Raw genomic sequence first — 26989 nt, 5'->3', positions numbered from 1 at the left:
GCCAGGTGAAGAAGGGGGAGGGTTTCTGGGTCTATTGTCAGCTTCTGCACAACTCTCTGGCTGATGGTGAGGTAGCAGAGTGGTGTCAGAGGGGTTAACAGTATCAGTCCTTAGGCTGCAGGAGGCCTGGGGCTATGTGCTCATGGTCATCAAGTAGCTAACTGTCTTCTATTTGTTGGAGAGGGGGAGTTGTTACAAAAACAACCAGGAAATGTGCATCAAATACTATTATCTAGGTACTTCAGGGGAGAAGGTAATGGCAACCCTCTCCAGTACTGTTGCCTGGAAAATCCCCTGGATGGAGGAGCCTGGTAGGCTGAAGTCCATGGGGTCGCTAAGAGTCAGGCACAAATGAGCCACTTCACTTTCACTTTTCACTTTCACGCATTGGAGAAGGAAATGGCAACCCACTCCAGTGTTCTTGACTGGAGAATCCCAGGGACGGAGAGCCTGATGGGCTGCCGTCTATGAGGTCACACAGAGTCGGACACGACTGAATCGACTTAGCAGCAGAAGCAGCAGGTACTTCAGAGAGGAACCAAAGCAGAGGATATGGGGGAAGGCCTGCCCTTCCCACCCCCTCAAGGCCCCGTGGGGTCCTGCTTGGTTACAGTGTGAGTGAAGCAGAGCCTGGTCAATCAGGGGATGCATAGAGAGCAAGAGAACAGCCATCTTGAATGACCTGACCCTACAGCTATCTCACGAGTATTCATTTTATACAACTTGCTAACCCTGGCAGCTGGTTTTCCATGATGTTCTGTGATTTCTTCAGTAAGCAAAAGGATCCAGGTGGAAGTTACCTCCTTTTGTTTCCCATGTGCTTATTTTCCCATTCTTTTTTGGGGGAGTCAGGCAATATTATTTTCCAGTATTCCCCAACAGTGATGATGGAAAAAGCTTCATTGTTGGGAGCTGGTTTTGTGTGTTTTGGCCTAAAGATTCAGATGAAGAGGTTGGTGCCTTCGGCCCAGCAGTTTAGAGGTGTTTAACCCTTCAGCTGAATCTGTGAGCCCTCTGTAACTTAGGTTTCTGTCGTATTTCTTGTTCCTAAAACTGAAATGAGTCCTTTTGGTTCTCATAGGTATTTTATTTTCCACTGTTATCTTGTTTGTTCCAAGACATGACTGTGAGTTCAACAAGTTTTAGCAAATAAATAACCAAGCTCCTGATGGGGACCTGGTTGCAAGGTGCAGTCAAACAGAGCAGCGAACAAAGGGGTCAAGTCACAGGTTGCCACTTCTTCCTCTTTGACCTGGATTCTCCCTTTAAAATCGTAACATAAAGTCTGAAGAGATTACAATATCAGCTTAAATGGAACTCTCTGCAGCAGCGTGAATTAAGAAGAGGATACCAAGTGGTCTTAGTTCATGTCGTATAGCTGAGGAGATGACTCAAATTGAAAATCACACAATGTCATAGGAAACTAATGGATAAATTGTTTCCTACGAGTTATTATGATATTAAAATACTTTAATATCTTTAAATCATTTCAAACTATGCACAATTGCTTTACAATCAAATTGCTATTAATGCTTCTTGGTAAAGATGGGAGATAATAAAATGATGACAGAATCTCACCACATTACAAATTAGTAAAATGAACCAAAAGGAAAAAAAAAAAAAAGATGAAAGCAGTCACAATGTTCAACGACAAGAAACAGACAAGAGAAGAGTCATGACCTCATGTCATATATTTAGAAGATGACAATCAGGAGAAGAAATGGAGGATGGTGAAGAAGAGCTCTTCTACCCACCCTCCCCTCCCACAAGCCTCACTGTTGAGTCAGAAAAGTCCTGAAACTTCTGCTTATACCTTCTAATGATGGAGAGAAATAGACTTAATATTGTTACTTTCTTGTGATTAGGAAAGGGTGGAGGAGGGGTTAAAACTACCAGGTGAGATGGAGGAATGGAAAAACCTGGGCTGATTTTCTTGTAGAACACAGGCTCCCAGAACTCCAGATTGAGTTTAACAATCTCTCATGAAGATATCAGAGAAGGCAATGGCACCCCACTCCAGTGCTCTTGCCTGGGAAGTCCCATGGATGGAGGAGCCTGGTGGGCTGCAGTCCACGGGGTTGCTGGGAGTCGGACATGACTGAGCAACTTCACTTTCACTTTTCACTTTCCTGCACTGGAGAAGGAAATGGCAACCCACTCCAGTGTTCTTGCCTGGAGAATCCCAGGGATGGAGAAGCCTGATGCGCTGCTGTCTGTGGGGTCGCACAGAGTCAGACACGACTGAAGCGACTTAGCAGCAGCAGCAGCAGCATGAAGATATCACCCATGGAGCTGAAATGAGCTCTTATTAAAGAGGCAAATTCCATTTGTGAAGATTTAACACAATCTCAGAGGAGACAGCCTAATCAGTTTTTCCAGGAAAAGCTGCAAACAGCTTTATCTGAGTTGTTCTCATATTCAAGACACAAGAAAGTGGTTAGATATCACTTCCCAGTCTTCACACAGAATTTAGAGGCAAGCTAGATTAATGAAGTAACTTAAGGCATGATATGAAATTTATATTTGAATTTACAATAATAGATATAATAGACATTACATTTCCTCAAACTCCAAAGAGCCAAAAGCCTCCCTCTTAACTTAGTCATGAAATTCAAAGAGTGATAAGTGCCCTAAAACCCAGAAAAATGAGAACCGACTTCCTTCTCCATGGTGAATGCCATGAAGTACTCTGACGGGAGATTCATAGATCACTAAGAGAGATTGCTTCTGCTGCTGCTAAGTCGCTTCAGTCGTGTCCGACTCTGTGTGACCCCATAGACGGCAGCCCACCAGGCTCCCCCATCCCTGGGATTCTCCAGGCAAGAACACTGGAGTGGGTTGCCATTTCCTTCTCCAATGCATGAAAGTGAAAAGTGAAAGTGAAGTCGCTCAGTCGTGTCCGACTCTTAGCGACCCCATGGACTGCAGCCCACCAGGCTCCTCCGTCCATGGGATTTTCCAGGCAAGGGTACTGGAGTGGGGTGCCATTGCCTTCTCCAAGAGAGATTAGTGAAAAGTAAAATATAAGAACACGAATAACTTCCCAAACTGTGAAAACATCTGCTGAACCAGGGAGATGGCTGAAGACCTAGGAAAAGAGTGAGAAAGAATGCCTTCCTTTTATTAAAGGCAGACTATCTCCAGTGAGACAAACCTCAAGAAAGATGATTGGCAGCTCTGTCAACTGAGAGAAAGCTCAAAGAGAAAACTGGGGTAGAGTAGGAAGAGGTTATGATAGACAAAATTGGTGAAAACACGGTTTAAATTCCAGCTTTTTCCAAGTGGCCCTTTTGCCCCTACTGTTTCACATACAGTCCTGGGCAGAGGCCTGCGAGGATCAGGAGAACTGCTGGATGATCAAGTCCTCAGAGAAAAAGGGTAATACTGTGAGGACTCAGGAATCCGGTGGACAAGCAGGTCTGATTCGGCTTTGCCAGCAGCCGACCTCTGAGCATCCACAGCCACAACAGGGCATCCAGCTGTGTTTTGTTGCCGGGGACCAGCCCCGGCTGATCCAGGGTATTCGAAGGAGAGACGGCGTAGGCGAAGATCAGGAAACAATTGCTTAATTAAACGTTAATTAAGGATATAAAGAGTAATAGAATGAGGATAGCTCAGTAGGAAAATTCAGTGGAGAAAAGAGGCTGAGTAGCTTGGTTTACGCGGGAGACCAATAAAACTTCAAGACAAGAAGTTTGCACCACTTACGTAGGCCGCAGGCGCCCTCTCGAATAGCGGAAGGTGCCTCACCCTAGACACCTTCTCGAGTGGGTCTTAGAAGCCCAGGCATAATTAGTAAGCGTGGTGCGTTCCGCGCTCCAGATGGAGACTCAGCTGGAAGTTAAAGGGAAGAATGACATGGGGAGACCAAGTTTCGGTGAACAAGGCCCGTACTTTATTTTCCAAAGTAGTTTGTATACCTTAAGTTATGCATAGAGGATAATGGGGGAAGGGGTAGAGTCTTGCAGCAAACCAGGCTTTCTTCCTGCAAACTTATCATATGCAAAAGCTTAGGTGATTTGCATCATCTTCTGGCCCGGAGGCCTGTTAACATTTTAAGACCTTTTCTTCAGAAAACTTATTTTTCTCTAAGGGTGATTGGTCAGGAGCCACCCTCCAAAAGCATTAGATAAAGTTGCATTCCTACAGAGCAAAGGTGTGGTGGGCTATAACAAGAAAAAGAATTAACTCAAGGGTCCCAGGTTATAAACATTAAAGCTACTACTTACACCAATTATATTAATCAATACACTGCCAGGGACCCAGCAGGTAAGGGATATGGAAACTTAGCAGCAAACATTGGCCCAACAAGTGAAAATTCCTTCACCAATACAATTTCTAATCAATCTTTTAACTACTCAAAAGAATCTGTGTTTAGACAGTTTAGAACATCTCCTGCCTCTCACAGTTGGGAGGCTCTGAACAATCACATGTGGCCGGAAAAACCTATTCAGGCAGGCTAGAGGATTTCCAAAGGAGTTTGTAGGTTAAACACTGTCACACCCAGGAATTATTAACTGGAACCGTAAGCTAACTCTTTCTTCAGAGAGAGGTAGTGGGGGACAGCCCCCGTAAAGTCAGAGGTGTAGGTGAAAGCACAAAGCAGAAAGTAGGCAGACTCTGGTTTTGGGGGTATATGCTTGAGAATTTCCAGGGGGACTCCTGAGGCTCGATCCCCCCTTTGCGTATGCCGAGCCTCCTTCCTCATGACCTTTGTCATGGGCGGAGTTCCTCACACTGGCTACTGGCAGTGATAGAATTCCAGTTGAGCTATTCCAGATCCTGAAAGATGATGCTGTGGAAAGTGCTGCACTCAATATGCAATATGCACTCAATATGCAATATGCCGGCTCCCAGCATTTTGTGTCTCTAAAAGTAATTCATTTCTTTTTAGTTTAATTGCAGTTATTTCACTGATGCTAGTTTTGCTCCTATTGAAGTTTGATAGAATTTTATTTTCCCCAAAAATGTTTTGTAATTAATGCTTATGAACGTATTTCCAACTACATTTGAACACTCTAGAATCTAAAAGCATACTGATGGTATTTTGATTGAACAATCACCTATTACTTCAAGCAAAATTGAAATTTTACATGATCAGATAGACCCATTTTAAATAATAAAGACCATCTTATAGGTTATGAGGATGTTATTTAAAATATGCAAAAGTCATTTAATTTACCTCAATAAATTTCATGTTTTAACAGCAACAACCACCAGTTACTGGAGCTAAACTTATTTTCATTAGTTTAGCTCTAAACTTATAGATTAATTTAGAGGAGTTGACATTCTGCAACAATTTGCTTTTTATTTTTCAATTTCTTTTTGATCTTTGTTATTTTGTTCAGAATATTCCATGTTCTTCAAATGTTTCTAAATTTTATGCAGTCAGTATGAAAATTTTTTTTCTCCTTAAAAAATTAACCCAGTTTGGCTCCCTGGTGGTCCAATGGTTAAGAATCTGCCTTTCAATGCAAGGGATATGAGTTGGGTTTCTGGCCTAGGAAGACCCCACATGCTGCAGAGCAACTAAGCCTGTGTGCCACGACTACTACTAGGCCAGCTCTCTAGAGCCCCCAAGCCGCCACTACTGAAGCCTGTGTGCCTAGAGCCTGTGCTCTACAACAAGAGAAGCCACCACACTGAGCAGCTCAGGTACTGCAATGAAGAGGAGCCCGCACTTGCCGCAACTAGAGAAAGCCCACGTGCAGCAACAAAGATCACCACAGCCCATAAATAAATCTAAAAAAAAAATTAATCCAGTTTATTTTATATAATACATAAAATTAATGTGTCCCAGATTTCATTATTAATTCAAATATTTAGTATTCGGAAAGCATCTTTCTGTAGAAATGGTCAGATTCTATGATTAAGCATACCTATAGATGCTTAACAGTTAAACCTCAGTGTAACTGAAATGCTATACATTCAAGATGAAATTGTAGATTCTGGGCACTAAGAAAATTAACTCTGTGATTAAGAAACAATTTTTAAAGTACCTTTCTTTTCATGTTTGAGAAGAACATTTAACTAGCACAAGGTGAGGGGACAGAGGGAGGCTTGTGTGAGAGGATGAAGAGGACTTCAAGAAACTTGCAAGGGATTTGGAGGTGTTCACACTGGCTCCCAACTTTACATTTTCTCTTATGTAGGTCACATTGCATTTATTAGCCAAAACTAATTTTATTTTGGTAACATACGAATTAATCTAAGAAAGAAAGAGAGATTTCTTAAGGTTGTTGTCGTTATTCAGTTGATCAGTTGTGTCCAACTCTTTGCAACCCCATGAACTGCAGCACACCACAATTCCCTGTCCTTCATCATCTCCCAGAGCTTACTCAAACCCATGTCCCTTGAGTTGGTGATGCCATCCAACCATCTCATCCTCTGTCATCCACTTTTCCTCCAGCCTCCTATCTTTCCCAGCATCAGGGTCATTTCAGGTGAGTTGGCCCTTCACCTCAGGTGGCAAAAATATTGGAGCTTCAGTTTCGGCATCAGTCCCTCCAGTGAATATTCAGGGTTGATTTTGTTTACAATTGACTGGTTTGATCTAGCAGTCCAAGCGAGCCTCAAGAGTGTTCTCCAACACCACAGTTCAAAAGCATCAGTTCTTCGGTGTTCAGGCTTCTTTATGGTCTAACTCTCACATCCTGGAAAAACATGACTACTGGTAAAACCATAGCTTTAACTACATGGATCTTTGCCAGAAAAGTTATGTCTATGCTTTTTAATATGCTGTCTAGATTTTTGATAGCTGTTCTTCCAAGGAGCAAAGTGTCTTTTAATTTCATGGCTACAGTCACCATCCACAGTGATTTTGCAGCCCAAGAAAATAAAGTCTTTCGCTGTTTCCGATGTTTCCCCTCCTATATGTCATGAAGTGATGGTACCAGATGCCATGATCTTCAGTTTTTGAATGTTGAATTTTAATTCAGCTTTTTTACTCTCCTCTTTCACCTTCATCAAGAGTCTCTTTAGTTCCTCTTCCTTTTCTGCCATCAGGGTGGTGTCACCTGCATATCTGAGGTTGTTGATATTTCTCCCAGCAATCTTGATTCCAGTTGTGCTTCATATAGCCCAGCATGTCCAGTGATGTACTCTGCGTGTAAGTTAAATAAGCAGGGTGACAATATACAGCCTTGACATACTCCTTTCCTGATTTGGAACCAGTCCATTGTTCCATGTCTGGTTCTAGCTATTACTTCTTGACCTGCATACAGGTTTCTCAGAAGGCAGATAAGGTGGTCTGGTATTCCCATCTCTTGAAAAATTTTCCACAGTTTGTTGTGATCCACACAGTCAAAGGCTTTATCATAGTCAGTAAAGCAGAAGTAGATGCTTTTCTGGAATTCCCTTGCTTTTTCAATGATCCAATGGATGTTGGCAATTTGATCTCTGGTTCCTCTGCCTTTTTTCTAAATCCAGCTTATGCGTCTGGAAGTTCTTGGTTCACGTACTGTTGAAGCCTAGCTTGGAGAATTTTGAGCATGACCTTGCCAGCATGTGAAATGAATGCAATTGTGCAGTAGTTTGAACATTCTTTGCCATTGCCTTTCTTTTGGGTTGGAATGAAAACTGACCTTTTCCAGTCCTGTGGCCACTGCTGAGTTTCCCAAATTTGCTGGCATATTGAGTGCAGCACTTTAACAGCATCATCTTTTAGGATTTGAAATAGCTCAGCTGGAATTCCATCACCTCTATTAGCTTTATTTGGAGTGATGTTTCTTAAGGCCCACTTGACTTCACACTCCAGGATGTCTGGCTCTAGGTGAGTGATCACACCATCATTGTTATCTGGGTCATGAAGATCTTTTTTGTATAGTTCTTCTGTGTATTCTTGACACCTTGTCTTAATATCTTCTGCTTGTGTTAGGTCCATATCATTTCTGTCCTTTACAGTGCCCATCTCTCCATGAAATGTCCACTTGGTATCTCTAATTTTCTTCAAGAGATCTCTAGTCTTTCCCACTCTATTATTTTCCTCTATCTGCATTGTTCACCTTGGAAAGCTTTCTTATATCTCCTTGCTCTTCTTTGGAACTTTTCATTCAGATGGGTATATCTTTCCTTTTCTCCTTTGTCTTTCACTTCTGTTCTTTTCTCAGCTATTTGTAAGACCTCCTCAGGCAACCGTTTCACTTTTTTTCATTTATTTTTCTTGGGGATGGTTTGGATCACTGCCTCCTGTACAATGTTAGGAACCTTCATCCATAGTTCTTCAGGCACTCTGTCTATCAGATCTAATCCCTTGAATATATTTGTCACTTCCACTGTATAATTGTAAGGGATTTGATTTAGGTCATACTTCAATGGTCTAGTGGCTTTCCATACTTTCTTTGATTTAAGTCTGAATTTTGCAATAATGAGTTCATGATCTGAGCCACAGTCAGCTCCCTGTCTTACTTTTCCTAACTATATAGAGCTTCTCCAACTTCAGCTGCAAAGAATGTAATCAGTCTGATTTCAGCATTGACCATCTGGTGATGTCCATGTGTAGAGTCTTCTCTTGTATTGTTGGAAGAGGGTGACAGGCACCCTGGAGTAACAGGCAAGCTCGACCTTGGAGTAAAAAATGAAACAGGGCAAAGGCTAACAGAGTTTTGCCAATGGAATGCACTGATCATAGCAAACACCCATCCTCTTCTTAAGGTTGAAGTAAAGTAGTGAAGTATTAGTTGCTCAGTCATGTCCAACTCTTTGCAACACCATGGACTATAGCTTGCCAGGCTCCTCTGTCCATGGAATTCTCCAGGCAAGAATACTGGAGTGGGTTGCCATTCCCTTCTCCAGGGGGTCTTCCCAACCCAGGGATCAAACCCAGGTCTCCTGCTTTGCAAGCAGATTCTTTATGGTCTGAGCCACCAGGGAAGCCCCTCTTCTTAAGTTTACTAGGCACAAATTGAGTATAGTAGAAAGGAGTTATTAAAGAGATTGTAAGAAGGTAATTATCTGAGGATTTACTAAACAAAGACAAATAAAATGGTGACGAAAAAGGAGAACTTTCATTAAAGGTCTAGACTCGTAGAGTAATATTGATTTCTTTTCTGACCTGACTCAGTTTCTTTTCAAGAAGAATGTTCTATCTCTAATGTTTATAGTTACCCTGCTATGGTATAAGTATAGGTATAGTTACCTATATTGCCTATTTATATATCTAGCTTCAGTGTGTTAGTTTTTTGATTATTTGTTTTGTTTTTTACTCATGAATCCTTTCTGGAGTTCCCAATAGAAAGGCTGCTAATGACTCCCTTGATGGAAGGCAAGAGTGTGGAGGACATCCCATTTACCTCTGTTTTAAGAATCGCCTGCCTCTTCATTTTCTCCATTTCTTTTTAATATTGCTTGATTATTTATAACTTCCTAGGAGAATACATAAACACCTGTAAATGGGTGATTAAAACTAGGAGTTGTCTCAAAAGACATTGCTATCTAACCACTGTTAGAACTAATGACCAAATTTCAATTTTTCTAACACAAAAATCATTTGTCAGATGTCCTCCAAATTTTATTGGGTTTATACTTAACCATTTTATACAACAGGCCATTTTTTCCCCTTTACTGAAGTATGCATTCTGTAACAATGTTATTTTGACAGGCGTACCTAAAGATAATCTCTTTATTTATTTTTTTTGGGGGGGGCAAAATGACAATATTACCTTCCCTTTATTTATCCTGTTCAAAATTGGCGTCATCAAGAAGTGGAATCTGTTCCTTCACTACTTCTATCTGGGTGGCCCTGTAATGCACTTTGGCCAATATAATGGTGCGGAAGTCACTGGGGGCAGTATTGAGCCTTGCCTTCTAGACAGCCTTGCATACCACTGCTTCTGTCCTGAAAACCTGACACTCCCTAAGGATAAGCCTGACTAAGCCTACTTGAGGATGAGAGGCCAAGTGACAGAATGAAAAGTCATCCCAACTCCTATCCCAGGATGCGAGAGCCCAATCATGACCAACAAAGCCACTTACAGCACTTCCTTGATCCACAGCTGACCCAAAGTTCATAAGCAAACCCAGGCAAGACCAGAAAAACTGCTCACTGAGCTCAGTCTAAATTTCTAAGCAGAAATAGCATTAGGTAAATAAATGTTTGTTTCAAACCACTAAGCTTTAGAGTAGTTTATTACACCACAATAGTTTATTGATTCAGAAACTAACATTGTTCATTGATTCACCAAGTCATTCAACAAATACCTGTGGCCTACTCTAAGCCTGCCCTGATAAGATATAATATTTCATTTTATCCCTTCCATGATCTTCAGAACTTTGTTCTCATTTGAAAATTATAAAACTAAGGGGTAGAGAGAGAAACTGAGTTGCCTAGAATCACACAGCTCATAGGTGCAAAGCCAGGATTGAAGCTGTGTTGTGCTGTGCTTAGTCGCTCAGTTGTGTCCAGCTCTTTGCAACCCCATGGATACCTAACAGTTTATTTATTCCCTTGACCCACAATCAAGTTATCACTAAGAAGGTATGTTATGAAAAAGTTGATGTTCTCAGGAGCAAAGGAATATTCTAGACTTAAACCATTAAACTCATGACATATTATCTTTTTTAAAGTTTTTATTTTGTATTGGGGTATAGCCAATTAACAAACAATGTTGTGATAATCTCAGGTGAACAGCAAAGGGATTCAGCCATACATATTCATGTATCCACTCTCCCCCAAACTCCCCTGCTATCCAGGCTGCCACATAACATTGAGCATAGTTCCCTGTGCTACACAGTAGGTCCTTACTGGTTATCCATTTTAAATATTCATGCTATGACATTAAAGCCATCATGGATCACTTGTTTATGTACCTGTGCAGACTTAAAATTGTATTTGAGAAAAAAAAATCTGACTTCTACTGAGAGTACCCCCATAGTCACCTCCAACCAACTATGGAAGACCAAGCTACCAAGAGTTGGCTAGATTCCTTAATTTTCACAAAAAATAAGTCACCTTTATCATATGCTCATGTCTAAACTGTATTGGTTTCTTCTGAGTAAATAGAATATTTGTACTTTCTGTCCTCAAACAAAAATGCAAATTCTACCCAGTTAGCAATGTGATTCTACTTTTAACAGAAGCCTGTTGAAAGATGGAATATTTACATATATAAGGATGATTGTTTCAAGAAAAGTAGTCCAAATATTCCATGGTTTAGGATTTATCCTGGAGTCATGCCCAAATCCTTCTCTGTACATGGAGAAGGAGAGAGGTCCAACCAACATAGTTCCATGGGGTCATAGACCCTATACACACCCTGTACAGAGTGTCTTTTACCCAATTATTGAAAATAATGCTGAAAACCAGGGAGTCACAGAACTGGGACCTAAAGTTGTAGTTGAAGACAGGACAAGATGGTTCAGTAGCAGATAGTGAAATATGGGAATCAGATAAATACAGAGATAACAGCATGGAGAAGTGTGCCAAGAGTGCAGGAGGGGCACATAAAAGCAACCCCAGCATCTATCTGTTGCCCCCAGCTAACATTCTGATGTATCCCTCGGGGCTTACTTCCATCTTATCTGCTCTGAGACATTCTTCATGATAGTGCACTATATTTAATGCAACTTCTATTCACTTTTTAAATCAAAATCATGGATTTGTGTTTCTTTCCTTCCACTTATTATAATTTTTATTTATCATTTATTTACTTGTTGAAGGAAATGGCAACCCACTCCAGTACTCTTGCCTGGATAATCCCATGGACAGAGGAGCATTGTAGGCTACAGTCCATGGGGTCGCAAAGAGTTGGACACGACTGAGCGACTTCACTTCTTCTCTTTACTTGTTGATTATCTATTTTCCTCTCTACACTGGAAGTCCCCTGGGGTCAGGAACCATGTCTGTTTTGTTTATTCCTAGTGTTCTCATAGATCCCCAAACATGGTTGGTGCTCAACATGTTTTGTTTTGTTTTTAACAAATAGATGGGTTAGTGCTGATGATCTTAAAAAGGCTGTCTTATGAAACTATAAGCTCTGAAGCAGAAGGAGAATGTCTTATTTGTCTTGCTCTCCCTAGCACCTAGACTCTTAGTAGCTGATATCTTGAAAGAACTTAAATATTTTAAAATGGATTAATAAATGAAGTTGTCTATTACAAGAAAAACATCAATGTATCATTCATCTTAAGATCCTTACATACATTAATTGGTAACTTCCAATTTTCTTCAGTTGCATTTATTTTCCAAATCAAGGCACTTTTTAATAGATTCAAACATTAGTTTCTTTCTACTCCCTTTGTTACCATTTATAATAATGTAAGTTATTTCTCTCATGGTTTTCCAGGCAGTTTCTGAGCAAATGTTCAATGAGTCCTTTCTGTTTCTCAGTCAGATGGTATTGATGAATACAACCGTGAAAGGCACTTCCTTTTTAAATGAAATCATGGGCAGTTCATATAGTTTCTCATCGACAGATATATTTTTAACTCACCAGGATTTTTTTCCAAAAAAAAAAAAAAATGCTAACATATACAAACTGGAAGAGAAGCTTGTGACTCATTTCAAACTAGAAGAATCAAGCCAGGTTTTCATGATTTGTTTCTGACATGTTGGTTCTTCTATTTATTCTAACTATGCTGGCACAATACAGAAATACATACATATAATATTATACACACACAAACACAGAGTTTCTTTCTCCAAGGAGCAGACAGTGCAGCAGGAAAGATAAGATATCAATTCAAACAGCCCTAACAAATACCAAGGAAGGCCAGTATGATCCAAAGTAATGGGAAAAAAGTAATAAAAGCATAGAACAAGGAAAAGTAAGTCACTGATGATTGATAAAATCACTGAATGCCTCATGGAGAAGATAACATTTTAGGAGGGTCTTGAAGTGGGTTCATCTCAATAAATAATATAAGTAACACAGAACATTATTTGCATACTTATTATTTTGAATTGGATTCCTTCATGGCTCAGTGGTAAAGAATCTGCATGCAATACAGGAGACCTGGGTTTGATCTCTGGGTCCAGAAGATCCCCTGGAGAAGGAAATGCCAACCCACTCCAGTATTTTTGCCTGAAGAACCCCATGAACTGAGGAGCCTGGTGCAAAGAGTCAAACACAATTGAGTGACTAACAAAACAACAATTATTTTGAATCATCAATTCAAAAGGCCATTTTCAATATCCCTTTGTGTTGTTACTAATGTCAAAGAAAGCCTCTTGGATAGTCAGAAGTTTCATCTCTTGTAAGATCTCTAAAAATTAAACTATGTGTGTGTTTGTGTATGTGAATTTTGTGAAATCAATACAGTAAAGAACATGAAAAGATAACATTTTCAAAACATTTTGATGAGCTATGTTTTATCATAAGACAAATTTAAAATCTTAAAATTTTATCTGTTATTTAGTCCACTTTCCTTATTTCAAAGTGAAAAAAAAAAAGACTTGGGAATCCCAATCTTTCCAAGATTACCAACTGGTCAGCAGCATGAAGAGGTTCCCCCCCACCACCCACATATTTCCCACTTTGATCTAGTTCTGTTGCCACCATGCTATAATACCTTTCAGATAATAATGTATTATTTATCCTGTTACACTTTACATTTTTCTGCTTGCCAATTTTGTTCATAGAAAAATCAAATTAATAAATCTTCCCTCTCCCACTCAAAAAAAAAAAAAAAAGTAGACAGGGAAAAGATGGCAGTGGATACACTTTCAAATGGTTATCAATTTTTTTAATTATAATAATTAATACTTTTAACACTTAACCTTTGGCACGAAGTACATTAAACACTTTTAAAGTACATCATTTCATTTAAACATTACAACAGCTCTATAAAGTAGGCCTTAGCCTGCAGTGTTACTCATTCAGTCCTGTCCAACTCTGCAACCCCATGGGCTGTCTCCCACCAGGCTCCTCTGTCCATGGAATTCTCCAGACAAGAATACTGGAGCAGGTAACCATTACCTTCTCCAGACGATCTTCCCAAGTCAGGGATGGGCAGTTTCTTTATGAGCTGCTGCTAAGTCACTTTAGTCGTCCTACTCTGTGCGACCCCATAGATGGCAAGAAAGCCCATAAAGTAGGCATTAACTAATGTCTGTTTTTACAAAGAGACTGAAGCAGGTATAATTTAGAATCTGCTCACTGATCACCCCCTTGGTAAATAGAAGAGTTGGGGCTTGGATCCACTAAAACCCATGCCATTAAACACTGAGCTACTAAGACAAAAACTCTGTAGAAGGGAGATCATATCCATTAACTGACTCCAGACTGCACAGACTGTATTATATCCATGATTTCATCTCCATCACCTAGCACAGTGTCTGGTACTTTTATAAGCCTGCTGCTGCTGCTGCTAAGTCGCTTCAGTCGTGTCTGACTCTGTGCGACCCCATAGACGGCAGCCCACCAGGCTCCCCCATCCCTGGGATTCTCCAGGCAAGAACACTGGAGTGGGTTGCCATTTCCTTCTCCAATGCATGAAAGTGAAAAGTGAAAGTGAAGTCGCTCAGTCGTGTCCGACTCTTAGCGACCCCATGGACTGCAGCCTACCAGACTCCTCCATCCATGGGATTTGCCAGGCAAGAGTACTGGAGTGGGGTGCCATTGCCTAGTTTATGTTATTAGAATAAACATGGATTACTATTTATTCAGTAGTGGTGACTCATTAATCACAACTTAATCCAATGTGATTTATTATTTGCTCAGAAAATAATTATTGATCTGATAGTCACTACGTGTTGAATCGTATTCTAGTATCTACATGAAAATACCTAAGAAGCCCAAGGAGGTAAGGCTGGAGGTGGGGCCCTAAGGGCAGGCTCAGTGGGGACTAGAAGAAGGGCGGGCCCATTGTTGGGGGAACACGCTTCCTGAGCAGGGGACAACAGTTAGGGCCGGACCAGTACCAGGAAGAAGCTGTGCGTGGGGAGGCTGTGGAAACCGCGAGCGACAACAGGTAACGCTCCAGGCTTTTCCTCCGCGAATTCGAAATTTCCTTTTCCACAGGTATTCTTTACTTAGCACTTCTTAACACTATCCTGGTTTGAGACAGAAGTTTGACCCAGCCACCTCTCCCACCCCAGGGGACTTTTGTCGTGCTGTAGAGTTGAGCTCCTAGGGACACCAGAATGGGAGAGGAAACCTGGAGCCCTAGGCCTCAGGACTGAGGGTGAATTCACGCAGTATGGTGAAGAGGGGGGTTGGGGAGATAACACAAACCTATCCTGGGGTGCGGAGGGCCGGCCTGAGCAGGGTGGGGGCGAGGGCAAGAAGGAAATGGGGCTGCCGCCCACTGTGGGGGTGGTTGAATTTGGGGTTGTAGAGGTCAGGAGTCAGTCCCGGCTTCTCAGCAAGAATTTGCCAATCACTGAATCAGCAGCCTGTGACCTAGTTCACCGGGTGAGAAGACCGTACCAACTGAAGAGATCTTGCTCTTGTCCCTCCTGCATTGGAGGAGAGGTAATGAAGACATCTAGAAGCAATCAGATGGCTTGGCCAGTGTGACAAAAGTGATAGCATGTGTTGCTAGCCAGTGTAATATTAGTGATGATTTTATGAGGAAAAGCACCTCAAGGCTCTCATTAGGAGGAAAGAGTTGGGAGAAATCAAGCTCAAGTAAAACAAACTTAGTTCAGGAGCCAGATTCTGAGACAAAGCTGTAGTAAAACCTTTTATTTATTTAAAATGTTAGGAACTACAGAGAAGATAGGAACTACAGAGAAGACATACAGATGGCCGGTAGACACATGAAAAGATGTAGGTCAAAGCTATAATGAGGTACCAAGTCACACTGGTCAGAATGGCCATCATTTAAAAGTCTACAAGTAACAAATGCTGAAGAGGTTGTGGAGAAAAGGGAACTCTCCTACACTCTTTGTAGGAATGTAAATTCCTACAGCAACTATGGAAAACAGTGTGGAGCTTCCTCAGAAAACTAAAAGTAGAGTTACTATATGATCTAGCAGTCCCACTCCTGGGCATATACCCAGACAAAACTGTAATTCAGATACATGCTGTGAACCCCTATGTTCATAGCAACACCATTCACAATAGCCAAAAGATGCAAACAACTTAAATGTCTATCAATAGATGAATAGATAAAGAAGATGTGGTACATATGCACAATGAAATACTACTCGGCCATAAAAAAGAATGAACTAATGCCATTTGCAGCAACATGGATGCAACTAGCAAGTATAATACTAAGTGAAATAAGTCAGAAGGAGAAATAGAAATACCATACAGTATCACTTGTATGTGGAATCTAAAATATGGCATAAATGAACCTATCTACAAAAAAGAAACAGACTTGTAGGCATAGAGAACAGACTTGTGTTTGCCAAGAGGGAGGAGGGTAGGGGAGAGAAAGACTAGGAGTTTGGGATTAGCAGATGCAAACTGTTATATGTAGAAAAGACAAAGAACAAAGTTCTATTGTATAGCACAGGAAACTATATTCAATATCCTGTGATAAACCATAATGGAAAAGAATATATGTACATAACTGAGTCACTTTGTTGCATAGCAGAGCATGACTCAACATTGTAAATCATCTGTACTTCAATAAAAAAAAAATTTTAAGTTAGAAATTAAGGAAAAAAGTTATGAGGAAAGATTTTTCATCATTACTTCAGATTATCCTATAAATTAAACAAAAATATATATTGTGATGATTTCTAAATTTTGCCCCCAAAGGAATTTTACTGCATTTAAATATTTTAATAGCATCATGGGATGCTATTACAGTTAGTCTTCTGTCTTAAGGAACAAGTTTTAACTATTTTAGAATTTTACTACTATGTGTGATACAGAGGATAATAATTCAGTAAACTGAAAATACACAGCTAAAATTCAAACTTAAAACCACTAATAGTTGTTAATGCAGTATAAAATAAAAAGAGGAAGGAAATGGGGTTTCTTTATAAAGTAACAAATTGTCAAACAATGTCTATGTTTTGGAGTACCTCATTTTAAACAATATGTCCCCAAAATTACTTTGAGTAATTACTTTAGGAATTTTACTTACCTTTTACTTTGGACTACTTATCACTGCCACTGTCACACACCAGGCATTTACACATGCCCTGTTGGAACCAGAAATCAAATTGCCAACATCAGCTGGATCATGGAAAAAGGAAGAGAGTTCCAGAAAAACATCTATTTCTGCTTTATGGACTATGCCAAAGCCTTTGACTGTGTGGATCACAATAAACTGTGGAAAATTCTGAAAAAGATGGGAATACCAGACCACCTGACCTGCCTCTTGAGAAACTTATATGCATGTCAGGAAGCAACAGTTACAACTGGACATGGAACAACAGACTGGTTCCAAATAGGATAAGGAGTTCGTCAAGGCTGCTTATTTAACTTCTATGCAGAGGACATCATGAGAAATGCTGGGCTGGAAGAAGCACAAGCTGGAATGAAGATTGCTGGAGAAATATCAATAACCTCAGATATGCAGATGACACCACCCTTATGGCAGAAAGTGAAGAGGAACTCAAAAGCCTCTTGATGAAAGTGAAAGAGGAGAGTGAAAAAGTTGGCTTAAAGCTCAACGTTCAGAAAACGAAGATCATGGCATCCGGTCCCATCACTTCATGGGAAATAGATGGGGAAACAGTGGAAACAGTGGCTGACTTTATTTTTTTGGGCTCCAAAATCACTGCAGATGGTAATTGCATGAAATTAAAAGACACTTACTCCTTGGAAGGAAAGTTATGACCAACCTAGATAGCATATTGAAAAGCAGAGACATTACTTTGCCAACAAAGGTCCGTCTAGTCAAGGCTATGGTTTTTCCAGTGGTCATGTATGGATGTGAAAATTGGACTGGGAAGAAAGCTGAGTGCCGAAGAATTGATGCTTTTGAACTGTGGTGTTGGAGAAGACTCTTGAGAGTCCCTTGGACTTCAAGGAAATCCAACAAAAGTCCATTCTGAAGGAGATCAGTCCTGGGTGTTCTTTGGAAGGAATGATGCTAAAGCTGAAACTCCCATACTTTGGCCACCTCAGGCAAAGAGTTGACTCATTGGAAAAGACCCTGATGCTGGGAGGGATTTGGGGCAGAAGGAGAAGGGGATGACAGAAGATGAGATGGCTGGGTGGCATCACCAAACTCAATGGGTTTGAGTGAACTCCGGGAGTTGGTGATGGACAGGGAGGCCAATTCATGGGGTCGCAAAGACTCAGACACGACTGAGCGACTGAACTGAACTGTCCTCAATCTAGAATACTGAAATGTCACATTTTTATTTTCTCCTTCGTGTTTGCTAGGGAAAAGTCTAAAGACAAGTATCTCATACATTTAGATTGTTTTAATCGTGATTCTTCTAGCTATTCTCACACCCTCATATGTAAATACTTGCTGTTTTGCAAAAGTCAGTTTCCATCCTAACTAGATGAGCTTACCTCTGGAATTCTGCAGAATGTCTTATGACTGATTCCATAGAACTGAAACTGGAACTCTTATTCTTAACTTCAGCAGTTAGTTGGTTATACCCCAAAGTACTCTTATGTAAAATAAAAGAATAGAAATACTTAGTGCTTGCTTTAAGCATATTAATTTCCTTATGTTCATTATTTACCAAACAGGTTGCCAGCCAAAAAAAATAAGAAAATTAATTGTATATGTCTACTCAGGCTGCTGCTATAACAAAATACTACAGGCTCAGTGGCTTAAACAACAGAAATTTATTTTCTCATAGTTCTGGAAGCTGAGAAGTCCAAAATTAAGGTGACATCAGTGTTGATCCTCGTGAAGACTCTCTCCTTGGGTTTCAGAGAGCCACCACCTCACTGTGTGCTCACAGGGCCTGTCCTCAGTGTGAATGTGTGGAGAGAGAACAAAATCACTCTCTTCCTCTTCTTATGAGGCCACAGTCTTATCAGATTAGGGCCACACCTTTATGATTTCATTCAACTTTAATATTCTCCTAAATATTCTATATCCAAATATAGTCACAGTTGGATTTAGAGCTTCAACATGCAAATTTTGAAGGAGACATAATTCAATTCCTAGCAACAAGCAGACTACCAAGAAATTCTGCAAAAATTATTTGTGGCATGATAGTTAAATATTTTAAACACTTTAAATTGAGAATACATACAAATACAAGTGTCAGTCAGTCGTGTCCAACTCTTTGCAACCCCGTGGACTGTAGCATGCCAGGCTTCTCTGTCCATGGAATTCTCCAGGCAAGAATACTGGAAATGAGTAGCTATATTTAAAAGCCATGTATCAGACTTAGTAATGCATCAGATTTTAAATGCAGTCATATTGATGGCAAAGAGCTGAGTGATGAATGGTGACATAATTTTTGTGTAATAGGGACAAATAATTTCTACATATGCATATATCATTGCACTAATTATAGATTTGTTTAGAGAAAACTTGGCTGGAGTGGCTGTGTAGAAGAGTAGAGAAGCCTTAATTCATTTGATCGTTGTTAATAATAGGGGTATAATAAAAATTCTCTTGAGTGCAATGGAGCTCAAGTATGTGCTCTATGAGTGGAATACAGGAACTTTAGTATTTGAACTATTATCATTATTATAGTGCTTTGTATTTTGTTTGTTTGTTTTAACACTATCTACTCTTCACTAGTTTAGATATGAATCAAAACAGCGAAGGATGTATGAAAAAGATTAGCAGTGTGAATCTTGACAAACTTATAAATGACTTTTCACAGATAGAAAAGGTATGTAAAGATATCCAACAATTGTAGAATATAAGGGAAAGTGTAACAGATTTTGTCAACGGAGGGAGTTAGGAAAAAAAAAAAAAATATATATATATATATATAAAAAGAAGCAAGATAAAAATAATGGAAATGTATTTTTTAAGCCCCTTCTCTCTCATTTTTAAAATCTGTATTTAGAATGTATGTGGTTGTAACTCATTAATACTAGTATCAAAATGTTTTGGGGGCAAGGGAGCAAACAATTGATATACTTTTGCTAAAGTTAAAGGGGAAATACATATGTATATACCCTGGATGCCCATAAACTCAAGAATGGTTTAGTAAGGATTGAAGTAGATTCAATCTTCAATCTCTTACTCTTATGACTAATTTCCTTTTTAGTCTTTCCTGTTCTATCTGTTCCCTTTTCTCTTTTGCCTAAAAGCAGACCTGTTTGAAGTCCCCCTCCCAAACTCTACACAAATTATATGTCAGACCATATCCCCAAGTATATACTAGGCTTTTTGTCTCCTCTGCCTGGGAGAGGAGTAGGAATATCTGTTGAGAAATGTAAGTGGATAAATCAGATTTGGGAAGTGGATTTGTGAAATAGGAATAGGAGGAAGAATAATCCCTACCTCTATTTTCTCTCTTTTTCTTATCATCCTTCTCTATTCCTTCTTTTCCTCTGTACAATGTAGTATTGCCCTCTTAAAAAAATTTTCATGATGATGGGTATTTTCATATAATGAGCTTTTTTCCAACAATGGACTTGTGTTTTTTTAACCAAGTGATTCTGACCAAAGTAAGAGAGGAGAGAGAAAGAAATAACACTTTGGTGGGAGAAGAACTGGTACAAAGCATTTGGAGCTTAACTTGGGATTATCTCTCATATTCTTAGATATTTTAAATTAGAAATATTGTTCTTTTTTAATGTCATAATGGTATTGTGATTGTACTTTTGAGTCATCTCTTAGAGAAGCATGTAAATGATAATATTTATCAATGAAATAATATAGTGTCAAGGAGTTGCTTTGAGATAAATTCAGAAGCAATGAGAATAGAGAATGGGTAGAAGTACAGATTATACAGGATAGGTTATGAGTTGATGATTTTTGAAGGTGTTTGAAGGGTACATGGCAGTTATTACATTATTCACAAAGATATATGTTTGAGAATATTTATTCATTGACTGTAATAGCAAAAAATGGGAACAGCACAAATTTTCCTCAATAGGGAACTATTTAAATAAATTAAATTCATGAATGAAACTCAATGCAGCTGTTAAAAAGAATGAGGTAAGACTTTTACATGCTTATATGCCATCATCTCTGAGAAAGCAGTACTAAGTGGAAAATCCAAGGTGCAGAACAGAGTATAATGTGACCCTTTCCTATAGTTGTTTAGTCATAAAATATTTTGGAAATATTTATAAGGAATGGTTAGTTTTAGGAGTGGAGGTTGAATAGTTGGAAAGAAGGGAGTTCAAATTAGGTCATATTTTTACTTTTTATAACTATTCACCTATTCTAACTTTTTATTATGTTACTCTTTAAAGATAAATTAGGAAATTGACTTATTTAAAAATGTGTGCCAAACTTAATTATTAGACTTTCAGGTATTAAATGGTTTATACTTTCATATTCTTAGGTTAAAAAAAAATCAAAATAGCGGCATTGATTTGGTAATAAAATGTATTCTGTTTCTTCTATAGAAAATGATAGAATCCAGTGGGAAGAACAATATCCTGGATATGCAGTTGGAAAAAGCTAACTGTTTATTAAGAGTAATGCAAACAAAAGAGGTCGCAATGAAACAAGGTTAGTTCTTTGCTACCTGTAGAAACAATCATTATAATGAGTGTGCTTTTTGCTATAACAGTAATTTTACATTTGTAAAATATTTTTAATTCACATAGAACTTTTCAGATTATCATTTCATTTTGTCCTTAATATAGCCCTGAAAGACTATATAGATAGGACTGATGTTATTATTCCACTTTGATAATGAAGAAATATAAACAAAGGAGGGTGATCTATCTGCATCCAGTCAGCTAAGAAATGACAAATCCAAGGCTCAGTCCAGGCCTTCAAACACATGGAAGAAGTACAGTTGAATTCCTGCCTCACAGTTACACCAGAAGAAACTTCAGATGGGTCAAAAATTTTAGTGTTAGAAAGATGCTGTCCTAGTCCCACTCGCTTCTCAGACATCCATGCCACGTGCTCTGCTCAGCTCCCAGCTGCCACCATCCCTTCTTGTGTCTACTCTGCCCCTTCTCTGTGCACCCGTTAGCCCTCAGGGAGCGTGGAAGCCTGGGCACCCAGCCTGGCATGGTGCTACTCGTTGAGAAAGTGGCATTGCTCTGCAGCACAAAGGTCTGGGACTACACTCAGTTGAACAAGCTACCTGACAACTTCTCCCCAGGCCTGGTAGTGCTGGTCTTCCCATGCAACTCATTCCTGGCATCAGGAGAACGCTAGGTACAAAGAGAGCCTGAGTTCCCTCAAGTTCAGAGACTTTTCCAGAAGTGTATGGTGAGTGGCACGCAGATGCATCTGCTCTGCACCTTCCTGTGGAAGGCCTTGCCCTGGCCCCCTGACAACCACTGTTTTCAACAGATTCCAAGCTCATCACTTGATCTCTGTGTGCTGCAGCCATGTTGCCTGGAACTTGGAGAAGTTCCCGGAAGGTGCATCTGTGCCCAACATGGAAACACTGCTGTCCTAGGAACCCAGCTATGCCTAGGGCTCCCCTCCTACTTCTGCTGTTTGCCAGTCACAGTGATACACTCTGTGTGGGTTTCATCCATATTTCCTCTAAACCTGCATGGAGAAACCACCTGATGACCAGGAAAATCCCCCTAGATGAATGTTAGTCCTGTCCATCCCAGCCTCCCCTTTCGTGGACCAAGCCTCCTTACTAATAAAGTGCTGGGCATCAGGAAAAGAAAAAAAGAAGCCGTATACCTACACTTCCTTGTTATGTCAACTGAGAGGGTACATAATCCATAGCAACAAGCAAAACTAGCACCAAGTTTCTAATACTATCTTATTACAAAAGGAACCAGGACTTCTTGAAGAAATGGCTGATTCTAAGACGGGGGCAAGAAATATATAAGTCGAAAGCATCTTGTAGTACCAGGAAATAAAGTACTCAAAAAGGAAAAAACTGCATAATAATGGGGTATGTCAAAGATACAGGACTCAAGTGAAAAAGTACTCAATGACCAAAGCTGAAACAATTTGAGCAACAAAATAAAATAGTATTAGATTAAAACCCCAGGTATATCCATGAGTACATATTCATAAAAATAAATGAATAAATAAATATATGGGGTGAAGAGATAAATCTCTGCAGAATTCCAAATAGCTTATGTAAATGACTTGGCCTCAAGGAAATATAACACGGCACTCATCAGGTGTGGGCTGTGTACAATGATTTTTTTCACTATCAGATCAGATCAGATAAGTCGCTCAGTCATGTCCAATTCTTTGCGACCCCATGAATCGCAGCACGCCAGGCCTCCCTGTCCATCACCAACTCCCAGAGTTCACTCAGACTCACGTCCATCGAGTCAGTGACGCCATCCAGCCATCTCATCCTCTGTCGTCCCCTTCTCCTCCTGACCCCAATCCCTCCCAGCATCAGAGTCTTTTCCAATGAGTCAACTCTCTGCGTGAGGTGGCCAAAGTATTGGAGTTTCAGCTTTAGCATCATTCCTTCCAAAGAAATCCCAGGGCTGATCTCCTTTAGAATGGACTGGTTGGATCTCCTTGCAGTCCAAAGGACTCTCAAGAGTCTTCTCCAACACCACAGTTCAAAAGCATCAATTCTTCGGTGCCCAGCCTTCTTCACAGTCCAACTCTCACATCCATACATGACCACAGGAAAAACCATAGCCTTGACTAGACAAACCTTTGTTGGCAAAGTAATGTCTCTGCTTTTCAATATGCTATCTAGGTTGGTCATAACCTTCCTTCCAAGGAGTAAGCATCTTTTAATTTCATGGCTGCAGTCACCATCTGCAGTGATTTTGGAGCCCAGAAAAATAAAGTCTGACACTGTTTCACTGTTTCCCCATCTATTTCCCATGAAGTGGTGGGACCGGATGCCATGATCTTCGTTTTTTGAACGTTGAGCTTTAAGCCAACTTTTTCACTCTCCACTTTCACTTTCATCAAGAGGCTTTTTAGTTCCTCTTCACTTTCTGCGATAAGGGTGGTGTCATCTGCCTATCTGAGGTTATTGATATTTCTCCCAGCAATCTTGAGTCCAGCTTGTGTTTCTTCCAGTCCAGCGTTTCTCATAATGTACTCTGCATATAAGTTAAATAAACGGTGACAATATACAGCCTTGACGAACTCCTTTTCCTATTTGGAACTCCATGTCCAGTTGTAACTGTTGCTTCCTGACCTGCATACAAATTTCTCAAGAGGCAGATCAGGTGGTCTGGTATTCCCATCTCTTTCAGAATTTTCCACAGTTTATTGTGATCCACACAGTCAAAGGCTTTGGCTTAGTCAATAAAGCAGAAATAGATGTTTTTCTGGAACTGTCTTGCTTTTTCCATGATCCAGCGGATGTTGGCAATTTGATCTCTGGTTCCTCTGCCTTTTCTAAAACCAGCTTGAACATCAGGAAGTTCACGGTTCACATATTGCTGAAGCCTGGCTTGGAGAATTTTGAGCATTACTTTACTAGCGTGTGAGATGAGTGCGATTGTGTGGTAGTTGGAGCATTCTTTGGCATTGCCTTTCTTTGGGATTGGAATGAAAACTGACCTTTTCCAGTCCTATAGTGAAACATATACTGAATGGAAAAGGGGTTGATAAAGAGTAATTATATAGTGGGGAAATCTGACGTACACAACTTAAGGCACGAAATCAAGGTCAGCTTGATGTCATGTTGATAGTAGGTACCTGTGCTATGATGTGATGAAAATGGCACTTTACTTCTATGTTTTTTCTCCCTTTAACCTCATCTCATCATGAGATAAGCATCATATTCACATAGAGGGATATCTACAAAAGACCTGGCCAGTAGTTTGAAAAACTTAAGTGCATCAAAAACAAGAAAGCTCTGAGAAACTGTCACAGCAAAGGGGACCTGAAGAAGACATGACAACTAAATGTAATGTGGTATTGTGGATGGAATCAGAGAATAGAGAAAGGATATTAGGTAAAAATTAAGAAAATCAGAGTAAAGTATGCATGTGTGCTAAGTCGCTTCAGTCGTGTCTGACTCTGTGCAACCCTATAGACTGCAGCCCACCAGACTCCTCTGTCATAAAGAGTCTCCAGGCAAGAATGCTGGAGTAGGTTACCATTTCCTTCTCCAGGGGATCTTCCTGACCATTGGCAGGCAGTTTCTTTACCACCTGTACCATCTGGGAAGCCCAAGTAAAATATAGATTTTAGTTAATAATAATGTATCAACATTGGTTCATTAATTGTAACAAACATACTGTACTAAAGTAAGATATTAATAATAGGGGAAACTTAGCTTAGGATATTTCACAACTCTCTGTAGCATCTTCCCAAGTTTTCTGTACATCTGTGCTCAGTCGTGCCCGACTCTTTGCAACCCTATGGGCTGTAGCCCGCTAAGCTCCTCTGTCCATGGGATTTTCCAGGCAAGAATACTGGAGCAGATTGCCGTTTCATACTCCAAAGGATCTTCCCAACCCAGGGATCAAACCAGCATCTCTTATGACTCCTGCATTGGCAGGCAGATTAGCACCACCTGGGAAGCCCATCTATACATCTAAAACTTTTCTGAATAATAAAGTTAATTAAAGGTCAAAAAGTGAAGCCACAATAGAAGAGAATATAGGGAGTTTTGTTTTTATGTTTTTAAGACTGAAGAAAGCTTTTCCAAGTGTGACACCTATCAGTGGATATCTGGTTAAATAAATTACGGTATATTTTGTAATGAACTACTATATAACTGACAAAAAGAATGAAGTATCTTTATATGATATAGCATCAGTTCAGTTCAGTCGCTCAGTCATGTCCGACTCCTTGCGATCCCATGAACTGCAGCATGCCAGTCCTCCCTGTCCATCAACAACTCCCGGAGTTCACTCAAACTCACGTGCATCGAGTCAGTGATGCCATCCAGCCATCTCATCCTCTGTCGTCCCCTTCTCCTCCTGCCCCCAATCCCTCCCAGCATCAGTCTTTTCCAATGAGTCAACTCGTCGCATGAGGTGGCCAAAGTATTGGAGTTTCAGCTTTAGCATCATTCCTTCCAAAGAACACCCAGGACTGATCTCCTTCAGAATGGACTGGTTGGATCTCCTTGCAGTCCAAGGGACTCTCAAGAGTCTTCTCCAACACCACAGTTCAAAAGCATCAATTCTTCGGTGCTCAGCTTTCTTCACAGTCCAACTCTCACATCCATACATGACCACTGGAAAACCATAGCCTTGTCTAGATGGACCTTTCTTGGCAAAGTAATATCTCTGCTTTTGAATATGCTATCTAGGTTGGTCATAACTTTCAATCTCCCACGTATAGTAAATGAAAATAATAATGTACACAGCAGAGTATTATCATTTTTAAAAAATATATTTTAACGCACAAACACCCTTCCCCCTGTATATTTGTAGATCCCTGGAAAGATAAACAGTGCCCTAGTAACAGTGTTTGCTTTGAGGGGAGGGAAACTGGTTAGTTTTGGGGCAGAGATTGTCAAGATATTCACTTATCACTAAACTTGTGTCTCATGTGTGTATATTATTTGAAAAACATAATCAAATACTTCCTTAAAAATTAGTTATACTTATTCTAAATCTAATGACCTTTTTCTGAATAATACACAATAGAAGTGAAAGAACAAGTGAGAATGATCTCTTAGAAAGCGAAGTGCGTACTAATTCACTTAGGAAGGGCAAACCATGTATGTGACTAGACTTGTTCAAAAGTAAATCATGATATCTTTATATTTTCTTCACTTGATATCAGATAAACAATGCCTTTGCCAGCTCAAGATGGTAACAATATTGATATTGAAGATCAAGTACTATAAAAAAAAGCCTTTTCATGCACATTTTATTTAATATTTCCAACTGATTTATGATATAGATATTAATACCTAAATTGCTTATAATGGTAGAGCCTAAATTTGACCTTAAAACAATCACTGATTTACTAAATTATACAATATAAGTGATAGCTTAATGTTCTGAGCTCTAGTTTTTAAGAATTGGATAGGATAGTTCTTCAAATTGTACTGTAAAGTCCAACAGAAATGATGCGTAGGAGAAGCTTTGCAAAGAGAATTAAAAGCTATTATTCTAAAATAATGAATGATCTTCTATTTTATGGGGCTTCCGTGGTGGCTCACATTTAG

At 39.8% G+C, this 26989-nt stretch overlaps 1 protein-coding gene and 1 long non-coding RNA gene across 6 annotated transcripts in view; one reads left to right on the top strand and one right to left on the bottom strand.

Moving 5' to 3' along the window:
* The window catches only part of LOC133233634 (uncharacterized), a 171385-nt gene that overhangs the window by 119780 nt on the left and 24616 nt on the right, over positions 1-26989 (bottom strand). The gene's annotated exons all lie outside the window — the stretch shown is intronic.
* The window catches only part of CCDC152 (coiled-coil domain containing 152), a 40995-nt gene continuing 28823 nt past the window's right edge, over positions 14818-26989 (top strand). Inside the window, exons 1-3 of one of the 5 annotated variants that reach the window (XM_061393621.1) lie at positions 14818-14907; positions 19558-19651; positions 21348-21453. In XM_061393621.1, coding sequence (XP_061249605.1) covers positions 19565-19651; positions 21348-21453 — 193 coding nt within the window. In that variant the 5' untranslated portion in view covers positions 14818-14907; positions 19558-19564. Of the gene's footprint in view, positions 14958-14997; positions 15121-19557; positions 19652-21347; positions 21454-26989 lie in introns of those variants that run through there. The other 4 variants (XM_061393622.1, XM_061393619.1, XM_061393620.1 and 1 more) reach the window with 4 other exon arrangements.

The sequence above is a fragment of the Bos javanicus genome, chromosome 20 (genome assembly GCF_032452875.1).
Source record: "Bos javanicus breed banteng chromosome 20, ARS-OSU_banteng_1.0, whole genome shotgun sequence".
In the NCBI taxonomy this organism is placed as follows: Eukaryota; Metazoa; Chordata; class Mammalia; order Artiodactyla; family Bovidae; genus Bos; species Bos javanicus.
Note: the sequence above shows the minus strand (reverse complement) of the source record. Positions and strands in the feature narration are given on the sequence as shown.